The sequence below is a fragment of the Camellia sinensis genome, chromosome 1, assembly GCF_055761805.1.
Source record: "Camellia sinensis isolate YWXY chromosome 1, ASM5576180v1, whole genome shotgun sequence".
NCBI lineage: Eukaryota > Viridiplantae > Streptophyta > Magnoliopsida > Ericales > Theaceae > Camellia > Camellia sinensis.
The window spans coordinates 4,708,465-4,728,554 of record NC_138961.1 but is presented as its reverse complement, the minus strand read 5'-3'; the positions used below and the strand labels follow the sequence as shown (position 1 = coordinate 4,728,554).

At 29.5% G+C, this 20,090-nt stretch overlaps 1 protein-coding gene across 1 annotated transcript; it reads right to left on the bottom strand.

The window, feature by feature from the left end:
* Positions 1-1,406: 1,406 nt before the first annotated feature.
* LOC114264529 (uncharacterized) lies at positions 1,407-11,998 on the bottom strand. Its single transcript, XM_082871142.1, has 8 exons — positions 11,882-11,998; positions 10,227-10,324; positions 9,736-9,768; positions 9,434-9,543; positions 8,789-8,867; positions 4,906-4,935; positions 2,406-2,530; positions 1,407-1,613 (listed from the first exon to the last, which is right to left on the bottom strand). The coding sequence occupies exons 2-8, from the start codon at positions 10,249-10,251 to the stop codon at positions 1,542-1,544; spliced, it is 474 nt and encodes a 157-aa protein (XP_082727268.1). The 5' UTR covers positions 10,252-10,324; positions 11,882-11,998; the 3' UTR covers positions 1,407-1,541.
* Between the last annotated feature and the right edge of the window lie 8,092 nt (positions 11,999-20,090).

The window sequence follows — 20,090 nt, the reverse complement described above, 5'->3', positions numbered from 1 at the left end:
AACTTTTATAATGTAAAAATATGTGTTGTCACATTATTGGTTCTCATCAAATTTCATTTTTATTTTTTTAATTTTAATGACCAATATGGCAATACCTTTCAAATTTTGTCCATTAATTAGAGAATCATTGAAATTTTTGTCAATATGGAAACTTTCTATTTTTTATATTAATGATGAAAATCTCAATATATTTTTCTCAAATTTATGAATTTTTATCATTCATTTGTTAATTGTTTTTCTATTACGAAATAAAATATATATAATATCTCAAAAAGTTGTCAAAATTAAAATCTAGATTCTAGACCAAATTTATTGTTGTTGTAATCCACATTACATGACATTTTTATTGTTTTGATAATTTTCCTGGCTACTTTTTTGAGCTCCTAATTTTTTTTTTCAATTTTTTTATTAATCATCGTTGATATTGTTATTTAATACTTATATGTCAATTTTCTAAAATTATCATTTAAAAAATATATTTGAAAAGTTTTCATAAAATAAAACGTGTGGAATAGATACATTCTGATTGTAATAACACATCACATGAATTTTGAATACTCTCCGCCCACTTTATTTTTAGATAATTTTTTTGAATTACTTTTTCAAGATCCTTATTTTTTTTTCCATACATGAATATTGTTATTCAATACTTATAAAATGTATTAAAAAAAAGTTTACAAAAATTTTAAAATAAATAAAATGAAAATGAAAATATATTATGAGAAAACATAAAATGTTATACGCTATGAAATGAAGTGAAAAAGAAACTATTTTTTATTTTGGTTGAGTTAAGAATATGCAAAGAAAATGAATTAGATAAGTATAAATAAAATTGACAAAAAATCTATTTCTGCTTAATTTATTTTATTTTCACTATAATCATTATCCCAAAAATAGGATAAATATTATTCAAAAAATTTAATATCAAGTTTCTTATGTAATTATCTTAAATATATGTAAATAAAATATATAACTTAAAACAGTTACTGTTTTCCCTTATTTTTCAAATAAATTTTAAATTAGAAAGCATTTCACAAGATGTGAAGTATAATTGCAACCATCACTCATATCCATAATTTAACCAGAGCAAGAATATTCTAGTTCATTTATGTGTGTATATGTATATATATATCTCACACCAATTATATAAATATATCACCACTTAAACTGAAATTGGTGTTGTTTGGCAAGTGAGTTTGTGGCTAAAATAGCCACAAAAGACAAAATATATTATTTTAACCATAACAAACAAAACATCACATCCAACTCATAATCATTACACTCTTCTCTCACAAAAAAAATCAAAAAAGTCAAAAAGTCAAAAAATTCTTCCCAAATCAAGTTTTTTAGCCCAAGTCAAAATAGCCAAAAAATTAAAAAATTAAAAAATCAAAAAATCAATCCACTTCCCAAACGGAGGCACGTTGCTTTAGCTGAATGTTTACCCCATCCATAAATATAAGTGTCTCATCTCAGAGGCATAATATATTGACTTCAGTGTGCTCCAAACATTCATATAATGGCGAACAACAACACGACATTTAGGAGCCTATTTTACATTGAGGACAGTAGTCGCCAATAGATTCACAATTCGTGCCTTTCCTGCTAAGGCACTGCATGATTAAACAATTGTTATAAATCTGAACAACCTCAAGATTATGTAAAGAGTTATGATAGGGATATTAAATAAATTATTAAATTTTCTACCAAACGTTATACTCATGTGAGCAGTTTGATAGAAAATTTGATAATTCATTTGGGATCATATCACTACAAACACAATGATAATTAAACTGTGATTAGGACCCCCTCATATCCCCCCCCACACGTGGGAGTTGGTGAGTGGGAGAGAAGAAAAAAAAAAAAAATTTTTGACCAATCAAAAGGCAAAGGAGGTCGTGGGGGTACCTTTGAAAGGGGGTCTCAGTCTTTTTTGTTAAATAATTAGCCCATATTATTAATTCTCAAGTATAAAAAGCAATAAATATTGAGCAAATTGCAATAGTAATCCCTGTACTTTGGTCTTTGTATAATTTTAATTGACTTGATTCAAAATTTATGATTTCATTTCAATTTGGTCTAATTGATTATAATTTTTTACAAAAAAATATGCATATAAGTAGCATGTGTTATATTTCTTAAAGTAAAATTATAAATTTACTAAACTTCGTGAGTTAACCTCAACTAATTCAGTAATTATTTTCTGTCAAAAATACGACATTATCAACTAGACCAAATTGATACAAAATTTAAAATTAATGATTAAAATTGAGTCAATTGAAAGTGAATGAACCAAAATAACACTGGGAGCAAAATGTAAGGACCACCGGTGTAACTTGCCCGTAAATAATTATTATATCACGTAAACAAATATCTTAGAAGTCTCTAAAATAAACACAACTTACCTCATTGTACATCTCACAAATTATTTTGCGCTGTGCAGGGTCATTACACGTTGTATACCTCCAGTGATCTTTAACACGGGCAAAACCTGCCGCATTTGCTTCTTTCAAGAGAGATTCTCCATACTCTGCATTAAAAAGTAAGACCCAACACACCTCATCCACATATAACCCACCAAAAAAAAAAGGTTAAATTACAAATACAACCTTGATGTTTATCAAAGGTACAAATTCTCTCATGATTTGAGAAATTACAATTATCCTCAGTCAGCGTTTGTCTTTTAATAGAATTAAAAGAAAATGTAAACTACCTAATTACCCTCCATTACCAAAATAAAATTAACCCTAACACCCACATCTCCTTCCTCCATTCAAAAACCCTCCCCACCCTCATCCACTCTCCCCCGCCAACCAGATCCCTACCCTCAACAGCCACCCCCATCCTCTCCACCCTCATCCACTCTCCCCCGCCAACCAGAACCCTACCCTCCCCACCCTCAACAGCCACCCCCATCCCTTCCCATGCTCAACTGACACCCTTTTGCAGCCATAGACGAGAAAGCTAAAACAATTGCACTCTATATTACCTTCTCTCTCTATTAATCCTCAATCCCTTAGTTCCTTTTCATTCTCTCCCTTTTTTTTTTATACCACCATCAACAATCAGTTTAACACATGCTCTTTATAAAGGGGTTCATTATGTAGGACTTGTTTAAGGAATGCAAGAAATGTCGCCGAAGTGTCTGCAAAATGTTGGTTAAATGTCTGTAATTATGAATTTCATTTTTAATTAAAAAAGATGAAGTGTCAAATACACTTTTAGGAGTATCCAAAGTGTCTCGAGGTTAGACACAACACGCTTGTTGGTGACTGGTTCGGTGGTCAATGTATTGTTGGTGACTAGTTTGGTGTGGATTTGAGCAGGAAGTGAGTGCGCTGTGGCTAAAGATGCTCACTAGGAACACACTTTAGTTAGTGCTGGACCCGGAAATCTCGTTAAGGGGGCCCGAATTATATATACAATAAAAAATTGACTACATAATCTATTCTATTAAAGGCAAATTATATTAAATCCCCTCAAACTATCAGCCATTTACACTTTACCCCCCTAATGTTTTAAACCCAACAATTACCCCTCTCAAACTATTTGAATTTGAACATTAAGTCCTTTCATTAGTCATCTGTTAGATATTTGAATGAAAAATTGTCAAGTACGGTGCACATGATGATTATATTAAATTTTTACAAAAAATAAAATGGGGTAATTTGGTCATAAAATTTAATATAATCATCATGTGTACAACACTTGGCAATTTTTATCCAAATATCTAACAAATGACTAACAGAAGAACTTAATGTTCAAATTCAAATAGTTTGAGGGGATAATTGTCGAGTTTAAAACATTAGGGGGGTAAAGTGTAAATGGCCAATAGTTTGAGGGGGTTTAATATAATTTGCCCTTCTATTAAATTCTTACTATATTTTCATATTTATAAGAATAAAAATTGAACATTATTATTAAATTCGCAAATAAAATTTCAGACAATATTAAATACTTGAACCTTACGAAAAAAAAAGTATGTACAAAATAATAAGACGAGAAATAATAATATATACTCAATACTAAATACTTTATCACACCGATCATAGCCAAATTGGTCGTAGCTAACACCAACTTGAGTCATCAAATACCAATTCGGTCGTAACCAAAGTGACTACAATAAGTCGTAACTAAAACCACTTTTACACATAAATAAACATAATAATGAGACTTACCAATTGTTAGCCTCAGTAGGACAATGGCCCATAACTAAAAACCACAATGACTCGTAACCAACACCAATTTAGAACATAATTAACGTATGGTATATACACCACGTGTATTGTATCATGACCCTAACTAAAACAAATTGAGATTTTGGAAGGGCCAACTCTCTACAAGTAATAAAACCAAGAGGAAATATGGCATATTTTACACGAATTTTGAAACGTTTGAAGGGGCTTGGAAGATACTTGCCAAAAGTCCGACACATTGTCTCACAAGGATGTAGCCTTACTGGTATTTGCAATTTGTAATCATTAACATAGTTGTATATGAAATTATATGAGAGTATATAACAATGAAATAAAATGAAAAGGTCATTGGTTTTTCTTAGGAGGTGTGGTTCAGGGAGGAAGAGAGGGAGAAAGGAACAAAATAGGAAAGACAGAGAGAGAAATGAGCAAAGCGTTTACGTATGTTGAAAAATAAAATTGCTAACGTCATCTACTTTTGTTAGTTGACCTAACAGTTGACTAACAAAGGGAGAATTGTCATGCGATTTGAAACCTCAAGGGGCAGTATTTACTTTCTAAAACCTCAAGGAGTGTATTTATAACTTTCCAAACATTTTCTAAATGAAAATAACATGAATAAACATAAATCAACACGAATATACAAGTTTGAAAGCTTTAATTGGAAAATGAAATAAACAATAGCATGAAATCAAAAGGTCAAACTTACTCTTTTCTCTTTCAACCCTTCTTTGCACACCTGAGATTGCATACATGATGCATGAGAAAAAATAACGGGAAATAATTGAAATACATCTATAAAGATCAACGAGGTAACATTAGGCTGCTTGTGCCATCAAAGAAAGCATGAGAAATCCAATTACAGCATACGGTGTTAACATTAATACAAACAAGCTTTTTCAAACCAAAAAAAAAAAACACTCAGCCAGTCCAAACCAATATATATTAAACAAAAGCCTATGTGCCTGGCCACTCCTTGTCAAAATTATTCAAAGCTTCTGTCTGAAAGAATTTCCAATGATAAGCTTCTAACTGAGAATTCTTGTTGGCTTATTGGAGATGGAACTTAAACTCACTTTTGGACAGATAACTGGTTGCTGGATAAGTTAGTAATAGAATATGCTACAGTGAATCATCTTTGTTTTCCTAAAATTTAAGGCCGTTTCAGATTTCAGGCCAATCAATCTTTGTAACTTTAGTTACAAGGTGATCACGAAGATCCTATCCAACAGGCTAAGTTGACTTCTTCCTATCATAATCTCAACCACCTCTCTCTCGTACCACTAATACAAAACACACACACACACACAAAAAAAAAAAAACTTACTTTAAATGTATAGGTAGCCTTAACAAAGTTGGTAGGAGAATGGTTATGGACCTGTGATAAAGAGTGCACCCCTTCAGCTGTCTTAAAGACAAGTTTGATGATAGATTGAGATCACAATTCCTATTGAACATATCAAAATCCTTCATACTTTAAGTAACTTATCCCCATTAATCTTCTCTGAAACTACCGTAATGACACTAAACTTAAAGTCACTTCTGACACACCAACTGGGAGAACACAACACAACGAGCAACTAACTCCTCCTAGAAGAAAGCTATTAACCTAGGATTGTTCGGGCTATAAACACTGGTAAACCACACTCTCTCCTAAATCCTTCACCCCTCCTCTTCACGGTTACCAGATTCCCCTTCCATAAGTCCAAAGTAATTAATAGCAGCATTATACTTGCAGCCATCAACTAGTATAAGATCCTTACTAGGAAAAAGAATATCATCTCAAGCCCCAATGCAAGCATTTCTCAAAGGATTGGAAGGTGGTAGAGATTCAAGATCAAAATTAACCTTTGGCAAGAAAAAAGGGAAAACAAAGAAGAGAAAAGTGTGAGCATCACAATTCCTATCCACTTTGTTTTGACGATCAACATAACCAAATAAGCAAATAATGCCCCTTCAAAGCAAAGTACTCATACGATCATACCCATTTGATTCACATACAATAGGGTCCATTTCAACGGTGAAAACACCATTTCCATTTGTTCCCTCATTTCCTTTGTGTATAAATCCTGATGAATGATTTTCCCCTTGTTCTTGGTCAGAAGCATTGTTGAATAAAACCACTGTATCAAAGTTGGACGACTCTTGCAACGCTGAGATCGAGTTTTTGTTGCGATCATCGCCATCCAAAGACTCATCTAAGAAGTCATCAGATTCTACATAACCCCCAAATTTTGTCAATGCTTGACAACCACCAAAATATCCTTCATCAAAGTCTTCCATATGAATTGATTGAATACTCCCGCCATCATCACCAAAAATCATCTTGATCAATATCATCCTTCAAAAAGCCTTCATGCATAGCCGTCACCATCTCTTTGCAACTTTTCACCAACCAAATCACCAAGCTCGAGCCATCTTTACTGTTCTTGATGCAATTGAAGATTTCCTATTGGAGAAACACCATCAAGAAGTCTCACTTCCAACTGATCACCCCTTATTGATCGAATAAAAAAGGACCATCAATAACCTTTATAACTCATTGGAAACGTTACTCCACGTTATCATTAGTTTAAAAGCTTGCACGCTTGCATGATGTCTCCACAAATATATTTATTTCTATTAAATTAATGTAGCATTCCTCTCCCCCCACCCCTAAGCCAGTAGTTTTCTTTCCATTCAAGTTGTTTTGTTTATAACAAAATTACAAATTATTAACATTATTAGCTCCAATTGGAGCTGATTGTTAGAAATGAATAGACCAAGATAATTTGGACATGTACAACTAAGATTGGTAGAGGCAACAATAAGGAAGTGCAATAGGATTACTGCTAGTGAAAATGCTAAGGGGGAGGGGAAGACCTAGATTGATATGTGATACAATGGTGAAGAAGGATATGAATTTACTTAAGCATATGGCCCTGCAAAACATAATTGAGGAAAATGATACGTAGCTGACCCCAATTGATTGGGACACAAGGTTTGGTTTGGTTTGGTTGATTTGATTTGATTAAGTACCAAATAAGTTTGATACAAAATTCCCAAACACTATGAATCAATAATAAATGGCCTAAATTTTTCAGCATGCATTCTCTATTGGATTACCAAAAAACCACCTAACAAGTTAGCATTAATCACAAGTTTATAAATTGGGATTCATGTCTAGTTTCCAAACCTAATCATTTCAACCCACCATAGATTTCTCATTTTTACTTTCTCCCTTCTTGATATTACACCATGTTTTACCCATTCATCAAATTGACACCATGTTGTCTCCTCTTTGTTTCCTTATCTTTATTTCGAAAGTAAACTTACTTAATCACAACCCAAATAGCGTGCATTACATGTTTTCTAAACCTTAAGATCCAACTTTCACCCGTCCTAATCCTAAGATTCTTTTCACAATTGAAATTTTTGCAAGCTGCTTTTTTGATAAGTAATAGTAACTATAATTACAAAGCAAAAGCAGTATACATTGTACAAGAACTCAAAGCAAACAAGTTTATTAACTACATTGCCTCCCAAGAAAATCAAAAATAAAATGAATCCAATAAATACAATAAATTGGAAGGCCTACAACAATCTAATGACATCCCAAAAAAATAGTGATCAGGCGAATACATACTTGATTTTGTCAACATGTGTTACTCCCACGAACAACAACCACCTAACAAGTTAGCATTAATCACAGCTTTATAAATTGGGATTCATGTCTAGTTTCCAAACCTAATCATTTCAGCCCACCATAGATTTCTCATTTTTGCTTTCTCCCTTCTTGATATTACACACTGTTGTATCCATTCATCAAATTTACAACATGTTGTCTCCTCTTTGTTTCCTTATCTCTATTTCGAAAGTATACTTATTTAATCACAACCCAAATAGAGGGCATTACATGTTTTCTAAACCTTAAGATCCAACTTTCACCCGTCCTAATCCTAAGATTCTTTTCACAATTGAAATTTATGCAAGCTGCTTTTTTTTATAATAGTAACCGTAATTACAAAGCAAAAGCAATATACATTGTACAAGAACTCAAAGCAAACAATTTTATTAACTACATTGCCTCCCAAGAAAATCAAAAATAAAATGAATCCAATAAATACAATAAACTGGAAGGCCTACAACAATCTAATATCATCCCAAAAAAATAGTGATCAGGGGAATACAGACTTCATTCTGTCAACATGTGTTACTCCCACGAACAACACCCCCCCCACCCACCCCCCCCAAAAAAAAAAAAAAAAAAACAAAACAAAACAAAACAAACAAACAAACAAACAAACAAAACCTTAGAACATGGGATTTTGCATTTCGATGGATCAAAAGTCCTATTAAAATAGATAAAGACACCTTAAAATACAATCCTATACGATAATTAAACCTTCTTAGTTTAGTTTTCTTTTTAGAATTGGAATGGAACTCCTGGTTCATATGAGATACGGTATAGAGTTTCTTGCAAAATTAAAATGCAGAACCATCTTAAAAGCACCAAGGAATCATCATTTTATTCTTTTATATTTAATAATGGCAAAAGTGGCACCGCAGAGAAAACAAGAAAGTTTCTAGATATGCATACAAACCCAACTTACTTTCAAGGCAAGATGCCATCCTTTTGCGAATTTTTTCACAACATTGGGCATCGCAACTGGTTGGAGTTCTGCTCATGCACTGCATAATAGAGAAAGGACAAAATATAGTACAAACAATGTACTTAAAAAGAAAATTGAAGAGTGAAACATAAAATCTCTCCAAACACTCTTTGAAATAAAACTAAAAATATTTGCATTAGGAAATTAAATCTTTGGATTTAAGCCATAAACCTATGGCTGATCCAGATGCAGGACTGGATAGAGAGAGGGAGAAGAACTCAAAGTTGGCCACGTCCTTTTACTCTCAAATATTATTCTAAAAACTGAATATTACAATGCCAAAACTCAAACTCCTAATATTTATATAACCAAAGTCCTACATTGTAATTAGGAAACCTAACCACCTAATATTCCTAGCTAACTTTATCTAATTAAATCTAATTAAACAATAATAATAAACTACAAATTACAATTATGGGACCAAAAAGACTTTGGACCCATGCACTTCAACATTGGCTTCCAAATCCAATAATTGGCATCCAACCAATCAAGGGCTGCACCATCACATCCTCAACTAAGAAAAGAGGCAACAACTACTATATCACCAATAACCATTCCCAATGACTGAACTTTGAAAATTTGTACCTCTTCATATTCTTTGACTAAAATCTCGCATGAATATGGCTCTACATAAAGATTTGCCAAGTTCTTGCTCAGAGCAGAGAAACCCATTAGAGTTGCCGCAGTTTTTGTAACTATGAAGATAAAGAACACAAGGGCAAAGGTAAACACAAAAACAAGATATCATAAATATAAAATAAAAAGGAAGAAAGCTAGAGAAGTTGCTGAAAACCGATTGCTACTTCCCTTAGAAATGAAAACCGGGGAAGTTACTAGGGGCGATCAAGCAACTTCGTTTAGCATAAGAAAAATGCTTCACACTAAACTGTTTGAACCAGAAGAAGCTGAAGAAGAATTTCCTACAAAAGACGAGCAACAAATTTGAGAAGAAAAACACGGAAAGACAATATCAAAAACAATTAACCCATAACATGTATTAGTTGTTCAACTAGAGCATAAAAACATCAATTTGCAACACAGTTTGAGGTTGTTAAAAACTTACAAGTTCAACAAAGAACCTTTATTAGAATATATCCACAAACACAAACTAGCAATGAATCAAGCATGAAAAATAACTAACAATATTTGCTTTTAATTTTTAGTTTCCAATATGCTGCAAAATGTACACAGATGCCATATACCTTTTGCAAGTAGATAAACATTGAAATTTTAAATAAACCTCTACCATTTTGAGCAAATGGTTTCAGATAACAAAAAGCACAAACAAATTGAAATGGGCAAAAATGTATATAATTAAATTATGTTCAAAGCAAGATAGAAAGAAAGAGAGAGATGGCAAAAGGAAACAAATACTGACCTCCACCACGAAAAAAACGAGCCATAACTCCTTATCAACAGGAAGCAAGGTTGTAAAAATTTGGGGGTTACATAGGATTGTTTTGGGATTCTACCGGCCTACATAGGATCAAATCAAGAATCGTAAGATCCTATAATAAGAAATAAAATATGTATAAAAAATTTCATATGATTAATGAATACTATCAAAATTTAGAGAGAATGCACTTCAATAATAAAAATAAATAAATTAAAACTATCTTGGAAAAAAAAAAAAAAAAAAAAAATTAATCAGATAAATGTTCACAAATTCACCTAAACAAACTTGAGGATGTAGCTCAAGTGGCAAAGCTCTCATACAAAATTTGTAATTTGTTAATTATAAATTTTGGTATGAGAAGATTGAGGTTCGATCCTCGTAGTCTCATTTGTTTGCCATGCTCACTAATGCTAACATTAAGCAATGCAACTTAATATTCAAATACTTTCTTAACAAAGAAAATAAAATAGAGGAAGAGAGAAATTCAAGTTAACATTCACATCTCAACAAAGATATGTGAGTGTATTTTTAATTTCTTTCACTTTTCCCACTTTTTGTTTCCATATATTTTTAGTTTGACCCCTAATTAGCTTTCTAAAATTTGCAAGTGATGGTTTCAATTTGTTAGTAAATTTTGGATTATAAAAAAAAGGTAAATTGTACTTTGGTCTTTGTGTCATTTTAGTCCCTATAATTTCAATTGGCTCGATTTTGACCTTGAATTTATGATTTTGGTTCAATTGATTACAACTCTTAGTATTTTTTTATTATAGAAAATATGCAAACAAGTGGCATATGTTATGTTTTTTAAAGTAAAATTATAAATTTACTAAACTTAGTGAGCTAACCTCAACCAATTCAATGATTATTTTCCATCAAAAACACTAAGGGCATTATCAATTGGATCAAAATGACACAAAATTTAAAATGAAGGGTCAAAATTGAGTCAATTAAAAGCGGAGGGACCAAAATGAATGTAGGGACTATCAGTGTAATTTGCCCATGAAAAAATACTCAGTTTTAAAGTTTATATCAATATGTGGTGTCCCCTTATTGGCATGGAGTGGGGTTCACCAAAACAAGGAGCACCCAAACTACTACAACAGCACATTCATTCTCAGTTAATAGAATTGATTTAAAATGCTAATTCCATAACAACTCGCAGAGAAATAGGCAACCTAATTCATAATAAGCAAAGAAATTCATTAGCATTGTGATTCACAACCATAATCAATCAGTCCAGCCGGTATAGATGGGGGTTGGTGGGTGGGGGATCAAATCATGGTCATTCACCAGAGAGAGGGCTAAAATTAATCATTAACTAGAAAATAAGACCACCAAAAAAATAAATAATAATAATCGTTAAGAAGAAGAGGCGGAGAAGAATGGCCTGGATCTACAAAACCTCAATGGGGAAAAACGAAACAAAAAAAAGTGAACAAGAAGAAGAAACTAACAGCCCTAGCCTGAAAACAACACAAACACAAACACCCCCCAAAAAAAAACAAAAAAAAAAAAAAAAATGTAACAGAAACCCGGCAGAACATATAAAGAGGGAAGAACACAAAAAAAAAAAAAAAAAAAAGAAAAAAAAAAAGAAGAAGAAGAGCAAGCAACGTGAAGAAGAAGAGATGTACCTGAGGATTGAAGATTTTCTTTCTATCAATTTTCTTCAAATTACGCCTTGCATTGCATGTCTCGTGTTGATACTTTATATACTGCTCCTTTTATATTCCCCCAAACGTATCCCATTATTATATTTTTGATAAATTACAAAAGCTTTGAAAATTTATAAATATTTTCTTGTGAAACATTTTTTATTTAATAAATTTAATTAAAAAAATAAAATTTATAACTCTCTTCTTATATAATAAGAAAATTATATAAATTATTAATTAAAGTATATTTTAAATATTATTAAAAACTGTTAATTGAGTTGATTGTTTATTAATACAATAAGTCATTTGTTATGATATTATCTCAAAAGGTGGAATACAATTTCCAGAATTATAATAATAATTCGTATTTAAACAAACTTGTGTATTTATAATTTATCTATTATATTTTATCATTATTATATTTGGTTATTTTTTCAACCCTTCAATTTTATTCTTTTCCTTTTGACTCTTTATATTTTAATTTTTTCTTAATTTACTCAAAAAGTTTATTCGTGTAAAAAATTATATAGAAAATAATAATTGATAGCTATGTAATATAATAATATTTTATTTTATATACTTCACAGCTTTAAGACAAATCTAAACTCTAATCATATTATATATATATATGTAATGTTTTTTTCTTTTCTTATGTGGCACAATCTAAACCTTACTCTCTTTTTTTTTTCCTAAAAAAATCATATCAGCATTTGTTTTTCATTTACATATAAAGTTTTACAAAAATTTAATTTTAATTATAATAACCAATTTTGTATGTATTCTATTTGAGAAATATTTATTTCCCATACATATAATTATGATTTAATTATTATGATATTTGAAAAAAAATTATCTCGCTATACAAATAAACAAATAAATAAATAAGACAGAATTAATGTGCTTAATTATGTGTATTACACAGATCAAATTAATTTTTTTTATATTTTTATGTTGCTTGTCTATGTTATTGGTGTCTTAATATTAATTTATATTTAATTTTTTATTTAACATTAAATTATTTATTACAAAATATTTATGTTTAATTTAAATTGGATAAACCTATATACAATATGTATGAATAATTCAAAAAAAAAAAAAAAATCAATACTCAACATAATTAATTTATGTATTTTCTTCTTAATCTAATCACAACATATTTATATTTAATCTTTTAAATAAATTTTATATAGCTCTATTTCTACATATTTTTATTATCCAAATAAATATAAATATAAATATAAAAATTAAAATTAAATTAAATAATTAGAATCACTTATAGTTTTAGTTTAATATTGCTAATTCTCTTTCTAATTTAACTATTATTTTTAATATCAAAATGAGTGTTTATTTTACTATCTTATAATTTAATATATATCATATAAATTCATTATATGATAATTACACTTTTAAAAGCACAATAGAACTAAAATTATCAAAATCAACAAATAATTTAACTAAATTTATTATATATAAGTAATTAAGTAACACTTTTATAGAACGATAAGGTTAAGATTATTAAAATTATTCATTTGTAACACATATCACAATATAAAATATCATTACATTAATCAAAATTAACTCCATTATAATTTTATTGTAGACATCATATTTTTAAAAGTGGTTTACATACACGTGTAGCGTTCAATTTGATATTGATGGATTAAAATAATAGAATATGTTTGGTTTAATTTTTCAAATTTATTTTTAGATGAGTTTTTATTTATTGTTGGTCATTTTTTATATTTTAATCAATTCTTTGTAATTTTTAGATGCATCCAAAATATAGAATAAATTGGCTAAAATATTAGAAAAATATTAAAAATTGATAAAAATTCAAACAAAAATCTGTATACATTTTTGTTTGGGTTTTTAGTTTGTTTTTAGTAATTTTCTTATAATTTAGTTAAACATCTTTACTTTTTAGATACAAATAATCTTAATGTGTCTTAAAAACAAAAAATTGATTAAAATATGAAAAAAAATTCAATAAAAACAAATGAAAATCCATTTAAAAAGAATTTATGAGAATTGTACGCAGGCCCAACAAGGGGTAGGCAACAAAGGCATATTGGGCTCCAGACTTTAAACAGAAATAGGGCCCTAATTTTTATTAGCCTTTTATAGTATTGGAGAAAGAATAAGGCCCAATACAACTTATGCAGCCCAATTAGACTTGTTAGACTTATACAACTTAAGTAGTATAAGTCTAAAATGTATGTAGTTAAGTACGTATAAGTCCTCTCATCTATGGCCGTTGGCTCAAACCTTACTCACCTCCTTATAGAACTTTTTTTAAAAAGTATAAAAAACAATTTCCCAATTTCCTTCTTCATATTATAATATATTAGCAGCCGATGCGTGTGCAAATTAAAAAAAAAAAGAAGTTATATTCTGTAATTTATATTTTATATTATGTAATTTATTTATTTTTTAAGAGGAAGACATGCTTTTAAATGTTGTTCAAGTTATGAAAAACTTTAAGATGATGCAAGGAGAAATATTTTAAAATGTGTTTTGATACATGCATACATTTCTGTATTTGATGTTGTAAACTATATTGCTTGCTCCAGTAGTCCAGTTTAATGGTGCACTTTTTTTGGATTCATTCTATCTTTTTTTCTTTGGCATCACTTTGTTTTTCTTGCCAATATACAATTGTTTTTAGCAAAATTCTTTTTGAATCTTGTCATTTTAATGTAGGGAATTTTTGTTGCTACTGGATTATTTGGAGATCATAGTCACTCAATAGGCGGTAATGATAAGCAAATTTACTTGCATATTCTGATAAAATGCAAAACATAAAAAATAAATAGAAAATAAAAAAAAAATCATATTTTTGACTAAATAATTACAGAATTTATACTAAAAAAAATAAACAAACATTGATAGAACACTTATAGAAAAAAGCCAATTGCATTTCTAATTTCTAAGTTAAAAATAAGTTGTAAAAAGTCACCACGTAGGCCACCATTTGAATTGGTTGATTAGAATTTTTATGATACATCATAATAAAGTAATAAAATTTTAAAAAAAAATTGAGAAAAATTGAAGAAAAAAGTTTCAGTTAAAAGGAAATTTAGAAAGAACCGGAAGAAGAAAAAAAAACTTTACAATATTCAATCCATATTTTACATACAATAACATAAAAATAAATTGTATGAAAAAAATATACTTGATAATGCTTTTACTTTTATATTTTTATTTGAGAAATAGTTGTTTTCAAAATTAACAAAATAGTTGAGGTTAAAAACTAAAAACAACAATAGTTTGATTAAGAAAATTAAAGTGAGCAACTTTAGTAAGAAAAAGACAACGGAACTGTGCAAACCTGTTAATGATTTGAATGGGAAGAAATTTTTTGAAAAGTTTGTGGAACTATGGAACAATAAGATGAAAGTGAGGGTACAGAACGCGTAGGTGTAGGGTAGGGATGAAATAAAATGAAAGTTAGGAAACAGAACGCAAGTGTAACCAGGGTGGGTGGCATTGTTGTTTCAATCCGGGGATTAAACCTCTAGGTCATGGGTTTAATTTTTTTCGAGTCAATCTTTTGACCGTAGTACAGTTGGTTAGAAGGTTGAATCTCAAGTTATCTAATCAACACTTAGTGTGTGTTTAATACTCTTTCGCTGTGCAAGTCTTGATTTAAGCGGAACTTGTCTTGAGAGATTGGGGCAAGTTCACAGGTTATAGTCTCCTCGCCCGGAACGGCTAACAGAATACCCTGGTGACCTCTTTAAGAGGCGCTGTCTTGGACTTGCGGGAGAGAAAGGAGGATTTTCCTAAAAATAAAAAATAAAAAAAAAACGTGTACGTGCAGACTTGAAGTTTTTTTTTTTTAAAAAAAAAAAAAATCTAATTGGGCAATTAAATGAGAGAAGTTGTAAGTGTAGAGTAATAAAAGGTGAGGGTACAGAACGTGGACAGTTAAACAGTGCAGGTGTAGTTTTTTTTGTTTTTAATTATATAATTTTCAAGTGGCAAAAGTTTCAGGAGACTATTTTGGGACTTCATTTAATAGATATAGATAGTACAAGTATGTATAATTTTGGTTTCTTATTTTTTTAATGTTTTTTTTTGTTTTGTTTTTGGGTTTAGCAAATTAGAGGGAATTTTAGCATAACAATCAAGGTCCGTTTGTTTTTGGAGGTAGAATAAAAGAGATTGATAGATAGGAGATTGATAGTGAGGAAATTAGTAAAATTATGTTTGTTTCAATAATAATTGTTAGTATTGGGATTATTAAATTATTTTTATATAAAATAGTAAAACAAATAAACTTATGATTTTTTCTTAACAAAAAATACAAAAACATTAACATTAATGTTTTAAAAAAAATGCCTAACAAGTAAAAATAAAAAAAATAAAAAATAAAAATAAAAATTGCGTTGACCGGTTGACCGGCCAAACTTCTGGTAATACCCAATCCGAATGGACTACTTTGCTAATACCATCTCCCACTCTGGATTGCTAATACCCTCGCCAAGGGCTATTTGTGACGCCCCAAAATTTAAGGACATCCCAATAAGATTTAGAATTTAAAATCAATATTGCCACCAATATTACCAACATCCATTAATTAACAACCCAAAATTTAAAGTTCTTACATCACAACTTAGTCTTAGTACATAAAAGAAATGACACAAATATAAAAAGAAAACTAGAGAAAAACTAGAAATTTTAGAAAATAGTTCATGGAACTTGGCACTCTTCAAGTTAACCAAGGCTGAGTGTCGCCTTGCAAGGCCTTGGTGTTTCCTTCGATTTCTTCGATACCTGGCATAAAACGCCAGGGCAACCGGAATGCCAGTGAGTGACGAGCTCAATAAGATAGTACAACCCGAAAATACCCACTCCGATAATTATACTCACAATTTATGAATAATGTGTAGTAACAGAATAACCAGTAACATTTAGCAAGCATAAAATAAATGTTATCAGTTGAAATAATAACAATAAATAATAATAGATCAAATAATAAAAAAAAATTATAACAAACGGAAGCAGTATTTCATCATAAGGAATATGTCCACATTTCTTTCTAAATTTTCATAGATTTAGTTTATCAGATAAATTTAAGTAACTCCCCGCGGAGCACTATTTCCACTCAACCACTAAGCAATGGCCACAGGCAATTATGACTCCCCCTTGGTCAAATATTTAAATGTTACTTATTGTAACTACCAATGATACTCACGTACCAGAGTTACGTACCCGAGTCGTGACATCACGATCTGTCCCAAGGGAACGGTCTATGTTGTGACACTCGTACCACCAACCTTATATCGCCTACACCGATAAGAGTCGAAATACCTTCCCGTGCCATATTAGGGTTCACAACTCACTTGCGCAAGATTCTAAACCAAGCTCACCCCATCACTTTTACATTTTAATGTATCATTGGTTAAATTTCGTGTTTCTTTACTTGTTGAGATATTCAAAAAAATTCAAAATTTAATTACCAATAATGTTATACCAACTCATTAAAATCCCAACATAAAATATTACATATGTCACACCATAATAAACAATTGTACAAAATTTAAATAAACAATTTATTTAAACTATGGTATGAAATAATAATGTAGATACCAAAAAGAAATAAATCATAATCACACACATGCATGGATTTTTAATTTACAAGATTAGATTAGCACAATATTAAATTTTAGTCCAAAGAAACAATTGAAGAGATAATTTTTTATTCCTCCTTAATCTGCCAAAGTTTTCAGAATGTATATTTTGCAAATAAAATTATAAATAAATTACTTATACAACTCTAAAATTCATATCAATCTACAGAATACTCAATAAACATGTTATGGTCATTTTTCAGAAAGCATTTTTCAAAAATAATTTATAAATAATTCTTAAAAATTCCAAGAATGTTCATGACACAGATTTATTACATTTTCTTAAATTAATTCCATACTTAAATTTATAAATCAATTCCATAATATAAAAATTTATTATGAAATTAGACTTCTCAAATTTCATTTTTTGCTTAGAAATTACCAGATTTGGTTTAATATAATTTTTTAATGATTTTTCAAACACATAGTGAAATCTGCCTATAGCGCCAGATTTGGTTAAAAATTTGTATAAATTCGTAAAAAACTCAATAATTGTTGAAAAATTTTGTGGATTACCTAGACATCATTTTCAACAACTTTTTAGAATAAATCATCTTCAAATTTTGAGTATAAAATTTTCAAAAAATCCGTACAACTTTCTGGTAGATTTAAAGGGCCAAATAACATCTTCAATAATCTTTTTAATGGCATAAACTACACATGCAAGTCCAAATTCCATAATATTATCATGATTTTCATACTACCAATATTTGATATACCATCATAAATTTTCATACAATTATAAATAAAATTTTATCTACAAGTTTAGACATTTTATCATATGTATATAATCTGAAAATCTCAAATATAAGAAGAAAAAAAAAAAAGAGAGGGTTGAGAGGGATTTCTTACTTAATAATGGAATGATGAAATGGTAGAAAATTTTAGCTTCCTTAATCTCCCACTCTTCTTCCTCTCCTACCCAACTTAGCTGCTTCACAAATTTATTTTTATTTTTATTTATTTTTTATTTTTATTTATTTTTTATTTTTTTCACCGAATGCTTGCATGCATATCTATACACAATGAATGTTTGCATGCATATATATATATATATATATATACAATGTTTGCTGAGCCCTTTTTCTCTCTCTCTCTCTTTCTCATCATTTTCTCTTCATTCTATGAGTTCCTTTTTTCTCAATTCCAAAAGTATAATGGGCTCTCATTCTCTATAATATCATGCAATCCAACATGTGACAAAGTTGCCACCAAAAATTTTGTAAAGTTGTTGTTGTTGTTGTTTTTTTTTTTTTGTGTGGGTTTCTTAAAATTGATACACCAAGATTTCTAACTAAGGTATTTAGTAAGAATAATTATCATATTGAATCCTAATTAAAATAATTTATAAACAACAAATATTGAACACCCACAAAATTATTATTCCTAATAATGTCTTTGTTAGTGATTGAATTAGGTTAATTTAAAATTAACTTTTACATTAATATATATTTCAGATAAACTCTGGATAAAATTAATTAATTAATTAATTAATTTTCTTTTAAGAATAATTAAATGTGAGTTTTCATACTATCCATAACACCTTCCGACTACGAATCCGGAGTCCAAAATCAAAATAAACAAGAGTTATGGTTACTATTCATCTATCATAGTCCAGAGTGAATTGTAATAACGGAAAACAAATAGGGCCAGAGTTGATATAAAGTGGCATACCTTTCCTTTCTCTTATTTATGTTTGTTTATCGTTTCTGCCAGTTTTGAATTTTGTAGTGTGAGCATTGTTTCATCGATGTTATTTTCGTTTTAATTGTGCAGGCCTGTGTATTTCACTGTTTTGTTGTGTCTTTGGTCATTCATCCTGACTGGTATTCTTTGTTAGTATTTTATTTGTTGGGATGGTTTTTAAGGTTTCCATATTATTTGTTATGCACACTTGGATATATTGTTGGATTATATTTCTTTTTTTGTTGTAGTACATAGGCCCGGTTTGGTAGGGCTTATTTCCACATTATTTCAATTTTTAGTTTAATTTAAACTATTTTGATGTGTTTGGTTCAGCTTAACAATACAGCTTATAGTTTTTTATAAGTCAAAAATTAACTTATTTTTTGAGTGGAGGAGGAGAAGCTTAATTTATAAGTAAAAAATTAGCTTATGTTCACAGTTATAAGCTATAATCACTTTCCCACAGCTCTACCCATTGGGCAAGGGTGGAACTAGGATTTTATGTATAGGGGGCTGCGATGTGGCATGACTAATTTTTTTTTTAAAAAAAATTATTGTCACATTAAGCAAGTATAAAATTCTGTATGAATTCTGCAATCATAATTTTTTTTTTCTTTATATTATTTGGTTAACTCAATAAAATCAATTTTTTATTTTTATTATTATTATTGTTTTGTGTACATTTGGAGTACCGTTTGAAAAAAATAAAAAATTTTATTGTGGCAACAGTAAAACCCTCAACCTCTTAATATAATATTTAATTAGTCTTAATGTTATATTTGGTTCATTAGAATAAGAGTGAAATGAAATGAGATTACTCGTTTGTTAATTTGAAATGACAATTCACTTATAATGGTGAATGATAATTT